The sequence below is a fragment of the Urtica dioica genome, chromosome 2 (assembly GCF_054948205.1).
Source record: "Urtica dioica subsp. dioica isolate 48M chromosome 2, U.dioica_male_clone48M_v1_H2, whole genome shotgun sequence".
NCBI lineage: Eukaryota > Viridiplantae > Streptophyta > Magnoliopsida > Rosales > Urticaceae > Urtica > Urtica dioica.
The window spans coordinates 40,958,942-40,977,543 of record NC_142757.1 but is presented as its reverse complement, the minus strand read 5'-3'; the positions used below and the strand labels follow the sequence as shown (position 1 = coordinate 40,977,543).

At 38.1% G+C, this 18,602-nt stretch overlaps 3 protein-coding genes across 5 annotated transcripts; all 3 read left to right on the top strand.

Annotated features, from left to right (window-relative positions):
• Positions 1-9,960: 9,960 nt before the first annotated feature.
• On the top strand, positions 9,961-12,651 carry LOC149404763 (peptidase, S9A/B/C family, catalytic domain protein (Protein of unknown function DUF829, transmembrane 53)). The gene is made up of 7 exons (XM_089605357.1): positions 9,961-10,358; positions 10,754-10,811; positions 10,926-11,006; positions 11,080-11,112; positions 11,187-11,426; positions 11,545-11,686; positions 11,860-12,651. The coding sequence occupies exons 1-7, from the start codon at positions 10,180-10,182 to the stop codon at positions 12,339-12,341; spliced, it is 1,215 nt and encodes a 404-aa protein (XP_089461483.1). The 5' UTR covers positions 9,961-10,179; the 3' UTR covers positions 12,342-12,651.
• A 94-nt stretch (positions 12,652-12,745) lies between these two features.
• On the top strand, positions 12,746-14,716 carry FLDH (NAD(P)-binding Rossmann-fold superfamily protein). 2 transcript variants are annotated; one of them, XM_089605381.1, is made up of 6 exons: positions 12,746-13,034; positions 13,103-13,231; positions 13,323-13,487; positions 13,768-14,073; positions 14,170-14,329; positions 14,635-14,716. In XM_089605381.1, the coding sequence occupies exons 1-5, from the start codon at positions 12,753-12,755 to the stop codon at positions 14,308-14,310; spliced, it is 1,023 nt and encodes a 340-aa protein (XP_089461507.1). In that variant the 5' UTR covers positions 12,746-12,752; the 3' UTR covers positions 14,311-14,329; positions 14,635-14,716. The 2 variants fall into 2 exon arrangements, with proteins under 2 accessions (XP_089461507.1, XP_089461497.1); XM_089605371.1 differs by lacking the exon at positions 14,635-14,716 and having other exon boundaries at positions 14,170-14,570.
• Positions 14,717-15,010: 294 nt separating this feature from the next.
• LOC149404761 (AP2/B3-like transcriptional factor family protein) lies at positions 15,011-17,386 on the top strand. Of its 2 annotated transcripts, none has more exons than XM_089604693.1 (7): positions 15,011-15,431; positions 15,572-15,670; positions 15,769-15,800; positions 15,896-16,067; positions 16,175-16,381; positions 16,512-16,582; positions 17,116-17,386. In XM_089604693.1, exons 1-6 carry the CDS (start codon positions 15,282-15,284, stop codon positions 16,557-16,559), a joined length of 708 nt encoding a protein of 235 aa, XP_089460819.1. In that variant the 5' UTR covers positions 15,011-15,281; the 3' UTR covers positions 16,560-16,582; positions 17,116-17,386. The 2 variants fall into 2 exon arrangements, with proteins under 2 accessions (XP_089460819.1, XP_089460811.1); XM_089604685.1 differs by having other exon boundaries at positions 15,016-15,431; positions 16,512-16,586.
• The last annotated feature ends 1,216 nt before the right edge of the window (positions 17,387-18,602 follow it).

The following is an 18,602-nucleotide window of genomic DNA, read 5'->3' as shown; positions in this document are numbered from 1 at the left end:
TTCTTTTTTAAAATTAAAATGGCCTTTGTATTAATATTTAAGAAATGTGTATTTGAACCAATGATCGAAATATTGTTACCGTTATCGTTTCGGAACTCGGATTTTACTGATATCCGAAGGTAAGTCAGGGGAATATCGTGGAATTCATAAAAAGAAAAGAAAAATTGTACCGTTGAGAATATTGTTATTGTCGATGAATATTGTCAAATAGCGTACTTACCGAGAGGAATATAGTGAATAAATATTTTAAAAAAAATTAATACATAACATAGGATAAAAATGGATAAAGTCAATAATAATAATTCAACAAAAATTCAACACAAACTTAATGACATAATTCAATACAATGTAAAAAATTAAAATAATTATAATATTCATGTTAAAAATCAATTAATTATACATAAAATTTTATATTATACAACTAATTTAATAAAATCCAAAAACACATTCAAAGCTCAACCATATTTTCTGATATAACAAAAAAATTGAAAAATATTGGATACAAACTCTAATTAAACATAATAATAAAGTTAGATACTAATAATTTGAACTAAATCATCAAAAACTAACGATAAATTTCGTGAAGAACATTAAATAACATCAGATTTTAAGAGTGCAATAGCAATCAGCCTAATAAAAAAGGAAATGACAAAAAGAGACAAATTGTATTGATTTATCTATCATTCAACAATACAAAATAGGAATAAATGAAAATAATAATGACAAAATAGTTGTTCAAGTTTACAAATATATATATAGAATGTATAAAGGTTCCCACGTCTTTTAACATGAGGCCTTCTCATCAACAAGCTAGTGATTGATTCTAATATATAAAATAAAACCACTATATGTTATTATATGTTAGACCAAGGAATAAACTACAAAATAAATTATGCATTGTGGTAAACTTTACCTACCTCATTCTCTGTTTTAGCATAGTACTCTTTTTTCTTCCTTTTTTTTTCATAAAATACAACAGGAGGCCTGTTGTTTGAGCGTCTACGCAATTGTTAGGTAAAATATAAAATGTGATCATAGTATTAATTAAAAATTATGGCGTGTTGAGAGAAATGTCATTAAATTAGTAGATAAGACTTCCGGTTTAACACGGGTGCCTACATTCTGCGATACTTTTGAATAATTTCGAAAAGAAAGTACTATGGTAAAACATAGAATGAGGTATGTAAAGTTTACCACAATGCATAATTTATTTTGTAGTTTATTCCTTGGTCTAACATATAATAACATATAGTGGTTTTATTTTATATATTAGAATCTATCACTACCTTGTTGATGAGTGCTCCATAATTTGATACTATGAACATTTCGTTTGTTAATAGAAATTCAGACCAAAATTTTAGGGAAATCCTGAAAATTAAATAAATAAATAAAGTTTCGAATAGAAAAAAAAAAAAAAAAAAAAAGCATGGAATCTTAGAAAAAGCTAAACAAAAATTATTTAACAAAGTTTCAATAATAAAGTTAATTAAGAAGTTATACAAAATTTTGGATGCATTTTTTTTTTGTATTTTATTATTTATATCATATAGCATACATAGTATGAGATGAGACATGAAATGCAGCTCCAAACTCCATGTATTGCATAAGACATGTTTCCATTAAATTGATCTTCTCCATTTAGCTCTCCAATCGTGTACCTCCTCGATCGAGAATGAGCATGACTGTTGCAAAAGAGACGTTTGAATGACCTACTAATATTGTTATATCACTAACCGAATGCCAAAATCTTAATGAACTGAAAATAAACAAAATCAACTAGCAATATTAACTACATGCAGAAGATTGTATACGGGCATAAAACGTTAGTGTAAGAAACTTGAAGAACACATAAAGAGTTATAGTAGTTCACCCGAAATAGACTAATACACTCACTACAACAAATAGAACAATTACCGACGATTTTTTTCGTCGGTAATAACCCCTTAATCATCGCTAATTTCGTCGGTAATAACTCCTTAATCGTCGCTAGATCTATTTAGCGACGATTTTAGCGACGATTATTATCGTCGCTAAATGTTCGTGCCTAAATATATTTACCGACGAAAAAGTCGTTGCTAAATATTTACCGACGAGATTAGCGACGATAATGTCGTCCCTAAATGTTTAAACGAACAGTTTTTTTTAATTTTGTGAAATATAATCAAGGACGATTTTATCGTCGCTAATTCACGCGGGAAAATTTAGCGGGCGAATTAGCGACGAAAAAGTCGTCGCTAATAACTCCAGTTTTTTAAGAATTAGCGACGACTTTGTCTTCGCTAATTAATAATTTTTTTTTTATATTTTTGAAATTATTAATTTTTTTCGTCGTTAATTATTAATTTTTTTGTTCGTTTATGAAATTATAAAATGAAAAATCAATTAAAAACCAAATTATATTATCCAAATCAAATTATATATAAAATCCGGTTACGATTTCTATTATCGAGAAATATGTAAATAATAATCTACTATACACAAAATATCTAATAAAACATTAGTCGCGACGTTTGCTTTGTCGTCCCGCCGCTCGTTTTCCTCCTCCTCGACGTGAAACGCTCTTCTGCTGGCGCTGAAACTCTGCAAGCTGTAGCGGAACAATGTGTTCATCAGTAGACTGACTTGAACCGTCGAGCGTCGTCTGCTGGCTAGCGTCGGGAGTCCTCTGCTGGCCGCCCGTCGGAGTGTGGACGCCGGCCGTCGGAGTCTGCTGGCTGTGGGATGACGGAGCCTACTGCGAACTCTACGGAAATTGGGGCATAAACGAGCTAAGGTTGAGGCCGGGCACCTGACTCTGTATTGCCTCGGCGAACGAGGCGATGGTCGACGTGAACACCTCCTGCGAGATATATCCTGGTTGCGACGTTCCAACCTCCAAACCGTAGACTTCGGCGACTTCAGTCGCCATCCATGCTCCCTGTGGCACCAAACGTCCGACGCCGGTCAAGTGATCAGTCCGCGAACCCATAATATCGCGGATCGCCTGCTGCTCTAGGACGAAAATATCAACGTCCGCTCCTTGTTGCTCAGCCTCTGCTCGCAACGTGTTGAACCTATCGACCAGTCGATCCTGAGATAATTAACTAGTTAGTATATATTAATCGAAAAATAAGACAAAAATAAATGTAAACTTACATAACGTGCGGAGGCTTCAGGAGTCAGCCATTCGGACTTGTCGGACTGATGTTGGCGCTTGTAGTTCGCAAACAAGCTCTCGAAAGCGCCTGTCTCGGCGCTCTTCTGCATGTAAACAAAATTTCAAGTGTTAGATAATTTTAACGATTTGATGTATCATATAAACATAAAACTTACGTTCTTCATGCGGTGGGTCAAGAATCCAATCGTCCCCTGTCGACTCTTCGTCTTCTTCTTCGCGCGATTCGCCTTGTTCTTCGTTTGTATGGCCTGAAATATAAGTAAACGTACACGTAAATAACAAATCGTATAATAAAAGAGTAAACACATATTTAATGTAAATGATTTGATTACCTTAAACTCATCGCTCGTATATCGTTGTATAAGCGTCTCTCATTCGGTGTCGAGCTTAACGGTCCTCGGTTTCATCGACCGCGCCAGCTGTACGCTGCTCTTGCAGTCGATGTCGAACAATGACCCCAAGGTATGCCTCCAATCGCGAAGACGAGTTTTCGCGTCTCGAATGATTGCCGCATCGACAATCGCCTTCTTCCTCCCGGTTGCGTCACCATCGACTCGAATGTCGTACTTGTCTCGAATCGCTGCTCGGATCTCGGCCTCCTTCGCCGGGCTCACGTTCGCATTCGTCCACCTTGGGACCGTAGGCGAGATCTTGCTTCGGACGACCAACCCGAGCGTGTTCGCGAACGTCGCGAGATCCGGATCCATCTCTCGCTCTGGCTGCAATAACGACTGAAACTCCTCGTTATAAATAACGACTTCCTTCACCCCGGGGCGCCGTGCACGCTCAGATCGAATCCCGAGCGTCGGCCCACGCACGGCCGGTTCGATATCCTCGTCTTCTTCTTCGACGCCATCGCGTACGGGCGCCGACTCGCAATAATTCGGGAGACGAGATAAGTAGTCATCCCCGCCTCCAGCTCATGTAGCTGCAGCCATATGAAATTCAAAATAAACTGTATTTAGTTATGCATTCGTAATAATTTAAATAAGTTAATTTAGTAAGTAAATGGAAAACGTTATATACTATCAATCATCGTCGTCTGACAAATCATCTTCTTCCATCAAATCTTCGTCCTCAGTTTCTTCGTCATCGATAAACTCTTCTTCTTCAATATTTTCCAAGTTTAGTCCTTCGTTGCTCACGGGCTCTGGTATCGCAGACTGATGACGCGTCGACAGTGAATCTAAATCTGACGGTTCTACCGACAACTGAACTGAAGACGAAGATTGACCAAGAATGAGGTCAATATCAGGAAGATCCCACACATTTCGATGATTACACTTTTCGACGATTCGCCAATCAGGACTATTCAAGTTATCTTCCAAGTAGAAAACTTGTTTCGCCTGAGTTGCCAAAATAAATGGCTCGTCTTTGTACCATTCTTTTGCCTCATACACGCTTGTCAAGTTGTTGTCGTTGTGTGTCCTTTTCCTCGGATCTTGGTCACCGAACCAACGACATTGAAATAAGACGATTATGACAATCGTTCTGATAAGTCAAGACAATGACGTTTTCTACTTGACCGTAGAAGTCGTGACCTCCTTCACTTGGTACACATACCCCGCTATTCTGAGTCGTTCTTCTGCTATCACGTTGACGGGAGATAAATTTAACTTCGTTCACTACACAACACGGATACGTCTGTGGTGCGAAATGTGGTCCCAATGCCAATGCATATAATTCGGAGGATACGGGTAATCCGTCTTGGCTCATGCGAAATACCTACATATAACCATTAACGAGTCGGTTAGTGTCGAAGCGAGTTTAATCATATTCTTTAAGTTAGTGAAATACCTTTTCCCAAAACCATTTTGGGAACTCAAGTCGATGCGCTTCTTCAACATTTGGCCGACCTTCTAATTCCATGAGATCTATGTGTTCACTGAAATAATATTCATGTTCATTTAATACATCATTTCGTATAAATAATTGAAGTTCATTTATTTCACTCATTTACCTCATGAAATCGTCAATTTCGGGACAATTTCGTAAAATGTACCACTCAGCGAGCAATCGTATATTCTCATCTAAGCGTATCGTGGTCATCTTCCCGTAAGGCCGACAACTTGATGACTGAAACACCGATAACTCCCTTCGACACCTTCGAAGTTAGACGCGACGTCTGTTCGTTGGGGCATGTTGAAACGATTCTCAACGCCTTCTAGATACCTTGAGCAGAATGTCAATGCTTCGTCTACAACATAGGCTTCGGCAATTGAACCCTCTGGTCTAGCTCGATTACACACAAAGTTCTTGAGCGTTCCAAGGTATCTCTCAAATGGATACATCCAACGCATATGAACTGGACCTCCGTTAATTACCTCATCCGGTAGATGCATTACCAAATGAACCATGATTATGAAGAAATCAGGCGGGAAAATTCGTTCCAACTTACACAATATAAGCTTCACATCCTCCTGCGCCTTTTCAATGTTTGAAATTACCAGCGTTCTTGAGCAAATAAGTCTGAAGAAGTTGCAGAGCTCTATTATGGCATCTCGAATGGTTCGATCCTGAAAAGGACGAATAGCAGGAGCCAATAGGCGCTGCATAATCACGTGACAATCGTTAGACTTCAAACCCGTCAACCTCCCGTCCGCGGTAACATTCTTCTTCAAATCCCCCGCAAAACCATCGGGAAATCTGACAGATCTCAAGAACTCAGTAATCCGCTTCCGTTCTGAAGGTGTCAGAGTGTATGACGAAGGCGGTTTCATCCATCTATCTCCTTCTTGGTACAAATGAAGCTCGTGCCTTATGTTCCAGTCCGCCAAAGTCAACCGCGCCTTATCTGTGTCTTTCGTCTTCCCCTCGATGTTCAGCAAGGTACCCAGAAGATTGTCGCATACATTCTTTTCTATATGCATTACATCGATGTTATGCTTCAGCGCAAGACTCGACCAATACGGCAACTCGAAGAAAATACTTTTCTTTGTCCAATTCAGCTCACTCACATCGCGCTTTCGTTTCTTCCCGCCGAAGTCAGGGTGCTTCCCCGGGGTTGCATCTCCCACTAATTGCAATTGTCGAAGTATGTCGCGCGCTGATTTTCGCACTGGTGGTGGTCGTTTCTCATTTCGTACCTTGTATAGTTTGCTCTTCCTCATCGGGTGTAACAACGGCAAGAATCGATGATGATCGCAGTAAATAATCTTGTTTCGAGCCTTGAAAGATGATGTGTCGTCGGACAAGCAAGGTACCCTTGACCACTCCATCCCGACAAACTGCTTCTCGCTGAAAAATCATTCACTGTCCATAGAAGTACGGAAAACAACATGAATAGCTCACCTGTCGAACCATCTCTCAACAAAACACCGGTTTCCCACAATTCCTTCAGCTCATCAATCAGCGGTTGTAAGAAAACATCCATGTCTTTTCCCGGCGCACTACGACCTGGTATAAGCAATGTTAACATCAAGTACGATGTTTTCATGCACAACCACGGCGGTAAGTTGTACGCAGTCAAGACTACCGGCCACATATTGTACGATAAACTCATGTCACCAAATGGGTTGAAACCATCGGCGGCAAGTCCAAGCCGGACGTTCCTCGGTTCTGCCGCAAACATGGGATATTTTCGGTCGATCTCCTTCCACGTTGCTCCGTCTGCAGGATGTCGCAGTACACCATCCTCCTTAATGCGTTCATTCTCGTGCCACTGCATCTCTAGAGCTGTGTGCCGACTCGCGTACAATCGCTTAAGCCGATCTTTCAGTGGAAAGTAGCGCAACACCTTATGCGTTACTTTTTTTTTCCACCGTCTTTCTTCAGCCACCGGCTCTCATTACAAACTGGACAGTCGTCTAGATTGGCGTTGTCCTTCCAAAACAACGCGCAATCGTGTTTGCAGACGTGAATCGACTCGTAACCCATACCAAATTGACGCAATTTCGCCTTTGCTTCATAGTGTGACTCTGGAATCGTGTTTCCGGTCGGATGAGACTTTTTCAGTACTTTCAGTAGCTGATCAAACGACTTATTCGTCCACTTTTTCATCACTTTCAAATGCATCAACGTGACAACAAAGGAGAGTGACGAATACTCCGTACAACCCGGCCATAATTCTGTGTTCAGGTCGTTGAAAAGGTCATCGAACTGTCCACTCTGGTATTCTGCATTCGGGTCAATACTGTCATCGTCACCGTCTACGTCGTTGTGATCTAAGATATTGTGTACAGCATCAAACATCCCACCTCCTATTCTGTAATCCGTCTGATACTGCATTACGTCATCTTCTTCCTCCCCGTGAAAGTTCCACCTCGTGTAATTCCTCTTAAATCCTCTGATAAAGAGATGATTCTCTATATCAGAATTTTTTTGCATCAACACGTTGTTACACCTCTTGCATTGACACTTAACTCGTCCTTCGATGTTTACGTGTTGTCGGGCCATGGCCATGAACTCTGTCATGCCAGCCGCAAACTCAACGCTTAAACGTTGGTCCTCGATTATCCAATTCCTATTTGAATAACTCATTTTACCTATAGATTAAACATTTCAAAATTTAGTAGTTTTCGGATTTTATTTTATAATTTCACGATCCTACCGAAATTTCGGCAGAACCTCCCCTATAAACTTAACAACCCGGCATCAAGCCTTTAACTTTAAAACCTGCATAGAAACATCCTAAAACTAACAATAAATCGAAGATCAGTGGTTCGATTATTAAAATACATAATCCATAACCACCTAATTAAATTCACATTGTTATTCATTTTTAAATCCGTAACCAACTAATTAATTTCACATTTTTATTCATTTCTAAATCCATAACCAACTAATTAATTTCACATTTTTAAATCCATGACCACCTAATTAATTTATTCATTTGTAACAAAAATTAAATACAATTTCAATTAATCCTAACAAAATTACATTTTTTAATTTAATAATCTCTAATTTACTAATCCAAACAAAATTTCATTTCATAATATAAATATTCATATCTCTAATCCTAATTTATATATATATAAATATATATATATATATATATATATAAATATAAATAATTATACCTAGCCTATACATAATTTAAACATTTATGAATATATGTAAGCGTTCCTCTTCCTCTTCCTCTTCATCGATTTGATTTTCATAATTTTTTAGTTGTTCGTGGTACACTTGGTATGGATCTTGATATGGTGGTTGGGGTTGGGAATAATAAGGTTGTTGTTGTAGGGTTGTTGTGGATATTGAAGTTGTGTATAATAGGTATATGGATAATATGGTGGTGGATTATTCGGAACATATGGAGATATTTGGTCGAATTGGCTTTCGGTTTGATAGAAACTTGGTTTTCATAATTAGGAAATTGAGATAAACCGAGCCAATTTTGAAGATATTGGCTCATGGGAGACTCGTGAGTCGGTTGTGGATCTTCGGGCGGTGGTGTATTTGAAGAACTTGCTTGTGAGAAATTTTGACGAGAAGAACTTTGATGATGAGATTCGGACATTTTAAAAAAATTTAAATTATATATAAAAATATATTTGAAAACTATACATAAAAAATATATATGAAAACTAATAACAAAAATAAATATTTGTGAAGATATTTTGAGATTTTGAGTAGTGGGAGAGAGTATGAGAAGATTGTGTTGTGAGGTGTGAAGAAATGTTGTGAATGTGAGTGATATTTATAGGAAAATGAAAAAGATGGGTTAAAAATTAAATAAAAAAAATTTATTCAGCCCAACGGATACATTTTTTACCGCTGCTAAACAGTCCTTCAACTAAACAGTCCTCCAACGTTACAATTTGCAATTTATTTTAAAATCATACGCTACTCAAACCAATTTATTTTTAATGGGTTTGTACCTGGATAAAACCCTAGAGGGTACAGAGTAACCTGTGGGTATTTTTTTACCCCTTTAATATTAAATTTATTAATAAAATAAAATATCTAAAAAAATACTTAAATTAATAAATAAGTGCACTAAAATTTACTTAGAATTCATAAATATAGTAATAATTTCAAGCGGGTAGGGTATGAGTATGATACTTAAAACCATACCCTACTGATACACATAATTTTTAACGCATTATTCATTTATTTGGATAAGACCATACCCGTAGCGAGTATGGTCTTGTCTTGCGGGTACGTGAATACATAATTAAAATTGTCATCTTTACGTAACATTATTTATCAAACACTAAATTTACTTCTACTAACTGCTACAGTTATTTTATAATAATTTCTCAAACATTTATTCGTTTTTTAAAATAACATTTTTTTAATAGCATAATTGTTTTAATGATCTATTAGGTAAACAATCATATTTACAATTTAACATTGCTAAATAACCAACGTTTCGTGAATCTTAGATAAATAATCAGTTTCATATATTTACATACATAAATCTTAAGTAGACCACTTTTATTTACTAGGCCACATCATCGATTATTTATCTAAGATTAACGAAACATTATTTATATAACAATTGCAACCGTTTTACTTAGTTATTTATCCAATTTATATATATATATATATATATATATGTATATATATATATATATATATATATATGTATATATATAATGGAGCTGGAGTCAGAGAAATAAATTATGTTTGGGTTTTTCTTGCGTAAATCGTAGTTGTTTTCTCCTAATCTATATACCTCGTCACGATTGAAGCTTTTTCCACGTTTCCGATTAAGGGGCACGCATGTCGAGGCAAAAGAGTATGACGTACCGTAATGAAAATCTGTACATGACCGCAGCGAACCAAAACCGCGAAAGGTGATCACACTCTCTCCATACATTAAAATAAAAAATAAAAAATGAAATAAGAGAAAGACATAAATAATTCAAGAAAACGAATATCCACGAACGAGACAAAAATATATAAATAAAATTAAAAACAACTAGTCTATCTCTTCTTCGATATATGCCCATTCTATTGATTCAATCCATTTTCGATTGGCCTCTGCGGATAGCTTTGATCAGATTCTGAGACATACAATCTGATCTGGTTCGTGAAGAGAAAAGGTTTGAATCGTTGGAAATAGAAGTGCTTTGAAGATGTGGGGGTTCGGAGGAAGATACTACTGGGGAAGGAAGGAGAGAGCTGGGAAAGTTGAAGGAATCGTCGTCGTCTTCGCATGGATGTCGAGCCATGAACGACACCTGAAGAGCTATGCCGACCTTTACTCGTCCCTCGGTTGGAATTCTCTCATTTGTCATTCTCAGTTCCTCAACATGTGAGTCTTTTACGGTTTGAATTTCTCGAAATTGCTTGTTTGTGAAGTGAAAGTAAAGGCCTTTGATATTGATCGATTATCGTGAGCTTGTGCTACTTTGTGCGGATACAATTAAGGAAATCGTTGATTGCGCTGAGATATTCTGTTGTGATTGTGAATGAGACAAATGAACGGAAAGTAATTTGGATTTAGAAAGGCACTTTCTAGTTCCAGAAATTAAGAACCATTCTAGTTTGAACACAATCTCAAAATTTTAGCAAACTACTTATTCTAATTTAACTATATTTTATGAATTGGTCGATGAAATTATATGATAATTGAAGAGCTTGACTTGGATCGCTTTGATGTTATTACTTGTTAGATTTGACTTAGGTTTCTGTATTTTTTTGGCGCAGGTTCTTTCCTGAGAAGGCGACATCACTGGCCACCGACATTTTGAATGAGCTTGTTCAGGTTGGTGACATTTTAGTATAGAAACATTTGATTTGAATTGAACCGGAATTTGTATTGTCATTGAACTAGGATCTAGGCTAACCAGAAACTGGGGTATGGTAATTTTGATGCTAGGAACTGAAAATTAAGCAGGTCCCGGTAGTGTTTGCATCGTTTTCCGGTGGCCCAAAAGCATGCATGGCAAAGGTTCTTCAGGTAAATATGTGATATTATAACACGTACCGAACTTCGAACGCGCTAATAACCCTTGTTTTTTTTCCTTCGCCAGATAATTGAGGGGGTTTGTGAAGAACCTACTAAGGTATGCCCTTTTCTCATTTCGGAGAAAATTGTTGCCTGTTATGCTGGCTAATCGATTTTCTTATGTGGCTGAAGAGTGATTATCGGCTCGTCAAGGACTGTATATGCGGTCACATCTACGATTCGAGTCCAGTGGATTTCACGAGTGATCTCGGGACTAGATTTGTTCTTCATCCGACTGTCATGAAAATGCCTAAACCGCCGAGGGTTGTGTCATGGTTAGTCAACGGAATCGCTTCTAGTCTCGATGCCCTTTTCCTCAGCAGGTTCGAACAACAGCGCGCAGATTATTGGCAGACTCTGTACTCCACCATCGTAAGTATATCAGCAAGTGTATAATCAGATTCTACTCTGGTCCTCGATGATGTTTCTGCACGGTTTTAATCCTTTTTTTTTTTTTTTTCCATTATCCACCATTGTGCTGTTCTCGCAGAGCTTTAAAGCCCCGTATCTTCTCTTATGCTCGGAAAACGATGATCTCGCCCCTTACCAAACAATCGTGAATTTCGCTCAACGACTTCAAGAACTCGGCGCTGATGTCAAACTGGTGAAATGGAACGGCTCTCCCCACGTGGGTGAGCGACGCGATCCTTGCAACTGTCTAACACGCTTGAAATGATCGAAAAATTTCATTTTCGTCTCTCTTTTTTATGGAAGGAGACACAGAGACATGATCTGTATTTCCTTTTTTTTTTTTTTTTTTCTTTTCTTTTCATAACTTAACTTTTACAAGTCTCTTGATATACAGAGCACTACAGGCATCACAAAGTCGAGTACGAGGCCGCGATAACAGAATTCCTTAGCAAAGCATTGGAGATCTATGGCCAAAGAACACGAGGGCTCAGCAGAGAGGGATCGAGTTTCACAGACGCTGCAAGTCGTGATGGGATAATCGAGCCTACAGAGGCGTCGCTGAGAAACCGAGCCGCGAGCTCGAATGGGTTCCAGGGAATGTCTTTGGCGACCGGCGACGAGTTGTTCTTGCCGAGCTCGACGTCACAGTACTACGAAGGAAGAGATTCGCAGAGAGAGGATATGATCCGCCGAATCTCGTACCCACCGCGCATCAACGCCCATGGCGTTCTCGGCCAAATCCTATTCGATATCTGCGTTCCAAAAGACGTCGAGGATTGGGACGTCGTTCACTCATCGGCCAATAGGAGAGGAGCCGGAAGGAGACACGTTGCCCACTTCAACCCCATCAAATGCATACGACGTTCCCGCCTCTAGACGAGAAAAAAAAAAAAAAAACGAGACGGAGGCTCTTTCCGTGTTTGACTTTGACATGTGAAATGTACAGCGAATTTATTTATTTATTTTATTATTATTAGTTTTTTTGAGGGGTGTTTTGTAAATGTGAATAAAGACTCTCTCTCCGGGTGTTGTACCGGGTGTTGTACGTGTAATTTATTATCACCATGGCAAAATCACAACAAGGTTTCATGGCCAAACTCCAAAGGACTTGCGTGTATGATATTATTATTTATTTTTTCTTCCAATCGAGATGCCTAATGTCTTAATTAAAAAGCTTTCTTGGACATCGATGCTTTGCTGTGAAAACCCATGACTTTGATAATCCGAATCAATGATATCATTTTCAAGTAACTTAGTACATAGCGCAGAGAGAGAGAGAGAGAGAGAATGAAGAAGAAGATAGTGTTGACCGGGGCGTCAGGTTACTTGGGCGGGAAGCTGTGCCGAGCTCTGGTGCGAGAGGGCCACACCGTACGCGCGCTGGTCCGACCCACAAGCGATCTCTCCTTCGTTCCTCCGCCCACTCCCAACGGCCCTTCCGTCGAGCTCGTCTTCGGCGACGTCACCGATTACGCCTCGCTCATCTCCGCCTTCTCCGGATGCCATGTCATCTTCCACGTCGCCGCGCTTGTCGAGCCTTGGCTTCCAGATCCTTCCAAGTTCTTCTCTGTAACGACTAAAGCTTACTTCTCGCTATTGTGATCGGCTATGATTTGATTTTTGTCGGTTTCTCTTAGGTCAACGTAGAAGGACTAAAGAATGTTCTACGAGCCGTTAGGGAGACGGAGACCGTAGAGAAGGTCGTTTATACGTCGTCGTTTTTCGCCCTCGGCTCCACGGATGGCTTCGTCGCCGACGAGACTCAAGTACGTGCTGTGTTTAGTCGATGTGACTTTTTTTTTTTTTTTTTTTTTTGCGGTGTTTGTTTCTGTTGAGGAATCGAAGTTCAATGGTCAGGTTCATCAAGAGAGGTTTTTCTGCACCGAGTACGAGAGATCGAAAGTGGAGGCCGATAAGATCGCGATGAGAGCCGCGGCGGAGGGTTTGCCACTTGTGGTTGTTTATCCCGGAGTTATCTACGGTTCCGGAAAAGTCACCGCCGGGAATTTAGTAGCTCGAATGGTATCAAATAAATCTATCTATGCATCTTCTTACTTTTTTGCCCCTCGTTTTGTTCCTAATTATTTGTGAAAAGGATTATTCTTTTAGTTGCTTTGCTGATCATTCCAAAAAAGAAAGATTTTAGTGTGCGTGTGTGGGTTTTTATTTCTATTTTTTTGAAGGAGTGAATGAATTCACAAGCACAGTTCTTCGTCAAGAATGAGATCTTCCCTTAATTTTTATTGGCTTGCTGTATCTGTAATGTGTCGTATTACTGTAATGGAATTTGTTTCGGTTCCAGCTCGTGGAGCGCTTCAACGGACGACTACCCGCGTACATAGGGCGGGGACTCGACCGGTGTTCATTCAGCCACGTGGACGACGTGGCACAAGGCCACATCGGAGCGATGAACAGAGGCCGATCGGGCGAAAGATATCTTCTGACCGGAGAAAACGCATCGTTCAATCGAGTTTTCGATTTGGCCGCCGAAATCACCGGGACGAGTAAGCCCAAATTCAACCTTCCCTTGTGGCTCATCGAGGCCTATGGATGGTCCTCCGTTTTCTTCTGCCGGATCATCGGAACGCTGCCTCTTATTAGCCCACCTGTACGATTTCTTTATTATTTTATTTTTAATATTTATTTGATTGCAGTGTCTAAGTTTTAAGGCTTTGATGAGTAATTTAGATGTTAAAAAACGCAGGCGGTTAGTGTGTTGAGACACGAGTGGGCGTATTCGTGTGAGAAGGCCAAAGTCGAGATCGGTTATAAGCACAGAAGCTTGAAAGAGGGACTAGAGGAGATCCTACCATGGCTCAAGAGCTCTGGCTTGATCAATTATTGATGAGAAATATGTCTCATTTACTTCCTCTGTTTTACGCGCACTTGAGCGTTGTTTTACACTGTTTCTTTTATGCGTATGATCTTATAGGAATTCTTTAACATGTCCTTTTATCAGAGAAAAATCTTGTGTTCGGCTCTGAATCTCCTGCTCATGTTGTTGCTCTTTCTGTTACTTTGATTTAGATGTTTCAGGTAGTTATTCAACGTGTCAATGAAGATTATAGATTGAATCTTAATGGGTGCTCAATTATTGGAGTTCAATATTGTATCATGCTTAGTATCATTGATTCTATATTTAGATTAATTACAACGGCTCATGACATTTTAGTCAATATTAGAAGGCCCGTCCGGTTCCCAGTTAATCACAAAATCAGTAAGAGTTTCCAGCATAAAAAATTTCTTTTTCTTTTTGACATTCCGGTGACTTAAATTTTTACCGTTTTTTGTTATCGATCTATTAGCACAAAGATTGATTTATAATTTTTTTTTTGTTAATTTATCGGTTGGATAAAAACTTAGCCAAGCTTGCATCAGATACGACTTTTTATTATTTATTTATTTAAGCACACTCCATTTCTACCAAATATTTACTCTAATTTTAGCTAAAGTATTATCAATATTATAGCAAAAATTCCATATAAACAAAACTTTTGAGAACGAAAATACTGATTACCTTTTTTGTTGAAATCTTCTAGAAGAATGTTTATAATTTGAAAAAGTCCGAGATTTTAGCGGTAATTATAATAGTATAATATTACTAGCCAATTCGAGTCCATACTCCACTGAGGCTCAGTGACTATTGAAAGGACGGTAACTCCTCGAATATAGTGGACACCCCAACGGTCGACTTTTACACCATTTGAAACCAAAAAAATCCTCTGCCTTTTCCACTTCATTATATTTCTTCTCAAAACTCAAGAAAAGAGATTAGCGCTCAGTTTGTTTCGGAAAAAAGCTCAAGGTAAAAAAACAATGGAAACAAGTCCACAAAAAGTATCGGCTTACGAAGAATGTCGCCTCAAGAGATTGGAGGAGAACAAGAAGAGAATGGAAGCCCTAAATCTCCCCAGTCTCGCCCAAGCTCTTCGTAACTCTCCCTCCCCAGCTTCTCATCTCTCCCCTGTACATTCTCTAAACCCTAATAAATCAATATCCTTACATTTTTTTTTTCCTTTTTCACGGAATAAAAATAAAAGCTCGCTTTTTTCTCTCTTCATGTTCGATTAATCCACAATTCTAAAAATAATAAAAAAAATCGACAGATCAAAACCGTGAAGAAACCTCGCATAACAGAGAAGCAAGTGATCGTCGTTCGAAGGTCCGGTCGTGTGGCTAACAAGCCAGTCCCTTTTTATAAGGAAGTGAGTCCCAAATCCCCTCTCTCTCTTTCTCTCATAAAACGACAGTCTTCGCTGCCTTAGGGAAATGTTGATTTATATATTTTTTTTCTATTTCTCAGGTCGAATATGATCGTGTGGTCATACCTAGAAGGTATTATTTTGTTCTTTCACATCGAGTCAACCGATGTATTTATTTTTTATTTTATATATCTGTTTGTGCGATAGCTTTACTCTGTGTGATTTTAGGGTTTCTTCGAGTACAAAGCACAGAGATTTATCAAACCGGGTATATGCTTCGGACGAAGCTAGAGGAAGAGCGATGGACAGAGCAGAGAAAGTTTTCAGTGATCTGGAACCAGGATACCCAGCTTTTATCAAATCAATGCTTCAATCCCATGTCACTGGTGGTTTCTGGCTGGTAATATATGCCTAACTTCATGAACAAAACCCAAGTACTTTCTTTTTCTGAACCATTTATTTTAATGTATAGTTTTCTTGTATGTGGAAATTTGATGTTATGAATAGGGACTTCCAGTTTCATTCTGCAAAAAGAACCTTTCGAAGCGGGATGAAGTTATGACATTGATAGACGAGCTCGAGGAAGATTACAAGACTGTGTACTTGGCTCGGAAAACTGGTCTCAGTGGTGGTTGGAAAGGATTCGCAGTGGCTCATAACTTGGTCGATGGTGATGCATTGATTTTTCAACTGATTCGACCTTCGACGTTCAAGGTGGAGTGTATTGAAAACCGAGCAAGCCTTTGCTCTATTTGCTATGGAGTTGTTGTTTCTTTTTTTTTGTTGTGTATTTTTTTCCTTGGCTAAAATGCGTTTATCTGTATGTTTGTATTTCCATTTCCAGGTATTCATTTTCAGGGTAAATGGTTCGGACCAAGGTGACAAGCCTTAAAACTGCTATTGGACTCGGCTAAAGTAGGTAATAAATTGCTGGGGTTTCTATTCACGTTCATGCTAGAAAGCGTCATCTATTTCATTTCCGGTTCAGCTTCACGGTTTGTGTAAAACCAAAGTTCTCTTGCAAGTAATATTAGAACTTTAGACAGGCTGTTTAGATGATTTATGCGTAGGAGGCCAAAATTTATCTCTTATCTAACTGTTTCTTCATTTTTTTAATTTTTAATTTTTTTTTAATTTAATTTATTTATTTATTTATTTTTTGTGTTTAATTGAATGGAACACAATTTATATGAATTTTGGGTAAGATTTTCACTTTTAGTATGTCAATAAGACTGATAGTTGTTGCTAAGCTGGCTTTTAGACGCATCACCTTGAGTTTTCAAGCATTGAACTTTGATTCTCCACTAGAAAATGTTATTTCTAAACACCACGCACTACTAGTGTGAAGTGAATGTTGGCCACATTTTATATTTTGTATCTATTACATAAGGTTTTTGAGTTCCAAAAAAAAATATATATCTCTTACATGAGGTTTTGTTTTCTTGCAGGTTAGAGAAAAGGGGAAAGTAAAAGAGGATAGTTGGATTAAGCAAAAAAAAAAAAAAAAAAAAAAGAAAAAAAAGAAGAGGATAATAGGTAAATTAGTTATTTATTATCCATATGATCTAGCCACGAGGTGTTTGATTTAATGGGAAACACTTGTTTTTGGTCAGGCTTTCTTGTAAAGTGTAGTAGCTTTCCGCAAGCTGATTTTGTCATGGTTTAAGATGTTTATCGGAATTCAATGATTCTCTTATATTAAAAGTTTTATTAACATGATACGTGCTAGTGAGAGCAAAATGACATCAGTACACAAAAATGACTCGAACAAAGAAGAGTTCGTAATTCACTGAATCTTTAGTATAGAAGTTCTATTAAATTGAGCACCGTTTCAGTTGCAAAATGACATCCACATACAAAAATGACTTAAAAAAAGAAGGCTTGGATCCACATCATGAACAAGTCGCGATTCGCGGACCAATCTGCCATAAAGTGTCGGTTTCCACATGAGTCTGCGCACTTAAGTTACCGGGCTTCTCAAACTTTCCACGCCTTTGAACCTTGTTCCAAGTCACATGAACTTTGGATTTGTCAGCAGTATTGTATAATAACTCCATGCATTGATCCAGGGCCGGCTAGACACGTTTGGAGGCCTAAAGCGAATTTCAAAATATATGATACATTTTAACCCAAAAAAATTGAAGCATGTACAATTTGAATTTTATATATGATGATAATGATAATGATTTTATTAAATAATAATATAAGTCTAAAACAATTTTTTTGTTTATGATAATAATAATGATTCTATTAAACAATAATAGAAACAGTTAGCAACTTTTTTTCCCTATACAATAAAGAATCAATTTTTTTTTTTTATGAAGAATGGGTGTTCAGATGTGAGCTTGTGCATGATAGCTTTTTTTTACTAGTTGAGTATGTAAATTTGGCAGCGTGCTAATTATTATTGTATTATTATCATTATTATATTATTATTATTTGTGTAAAAACAAGTCAAAGTGAGTAAAAAAATGGGCCTTTTTTGATCAGTGGGCCTAAAGTCTTTGCTTTAGGTCCCTAAAGCAAGAACCGGGCCTGCATTGATCCCCCGATCCTCGCATGGTTGATCCTCGAAGTCGTATACCCTCAATCATATGACTTTGACTTTCATAAAGTGCCTTTGAAGTTGAAGATCTCCAAATCCAGTGTTAGGAATCCCACATGAAAAATAAAATGGGAACTAACAAAGTTTATAAAACTCACGAGTTACTTCTCTCATTATCAATTGATTTTGAAATAGAATTCCATGATATTTTCACACCTAAGGCCCCGATTCGCGCATCCTAGACCTTAAGTCCTCACGCACATTCTAGGACTTTGTATATCGTTAACTATCCTCAAAGTCGGACTTCTTCAAACCTAGGACATGTTGCATAAATCCTTACACAAAGATCTTTTCTGCGTAGATCCCACGGGACCCCTCCTGGCAGTCTCT

Excerpts from the sequence above, each read along its gene's own strand:
- LOC149404763 (XM_089605357.1), top strand. The coding sequence starts at position 10,180 with ATGTGGGGGTTCGGAGGAAGATACTACTGGGGAAGGAAGGAGAGAGCT. Across the intron at positions 10,359-10,753 it reads CATTCTCAGTTCCTCAACAT|GTTCTTTCCTGAGAAGGCGA; the intron begins GTGAGTCTTTTA and ends TTTTTGGCGCAG. Across the intron at positions 11,427-11,544 it reads AGACTCTGTACTCCACCATC|AGCTTTAAAGCCCCGTATCT; the intron begins GTAAGTATATCA and ends CTGTTCTCGCAG.
- FLDH (XM_089605381.1), top strand. The coding sequence starts at position 12,753 with ATGAAGAAGAAGATAGTGTTGACCGGGGCGTCAGGTTACTTGGGCGGG. Across the intron at positions 13,035-13,102 it reads ATCCTTCCAAGTTCTTCTCT|GTCAACGTAGAAGGACTAAA; the intron begins GTAACGACTAAA and ends GGTTTCTCTTAG. Across the intron at positions 13,488-13,767 it reads GGAATTTAGTAGCTCGAATG|CTCGTGGAGCGCTTCAACGG; the intron begins GTATCAAATAAA and ends TTTCGGTTCCAG.
- LOC149404761 (XM_089604693.1), top strand. The coding sequence starts at position 15,282 with ATGGAAACAAGTCCACAAAAAGTATCGGCTTACGAAGAATGTCGCCTC. Across the intron at positions 15,432-15,571 it reads CAGCTTCTCATCTCTCCCCT|ATCAAAACCGTGAAGAAACC; the intron begins GTACATTCTCTA and ends AAAAATCGACAG. Across the intron at positions 16,382-16,511 it reads TTCGACCTTCGACGTTCAAG|GTATTCATTTTCAGGGTAAA; the intron begins GTGGAGTGTATT and ends TTCCATTTCCAG.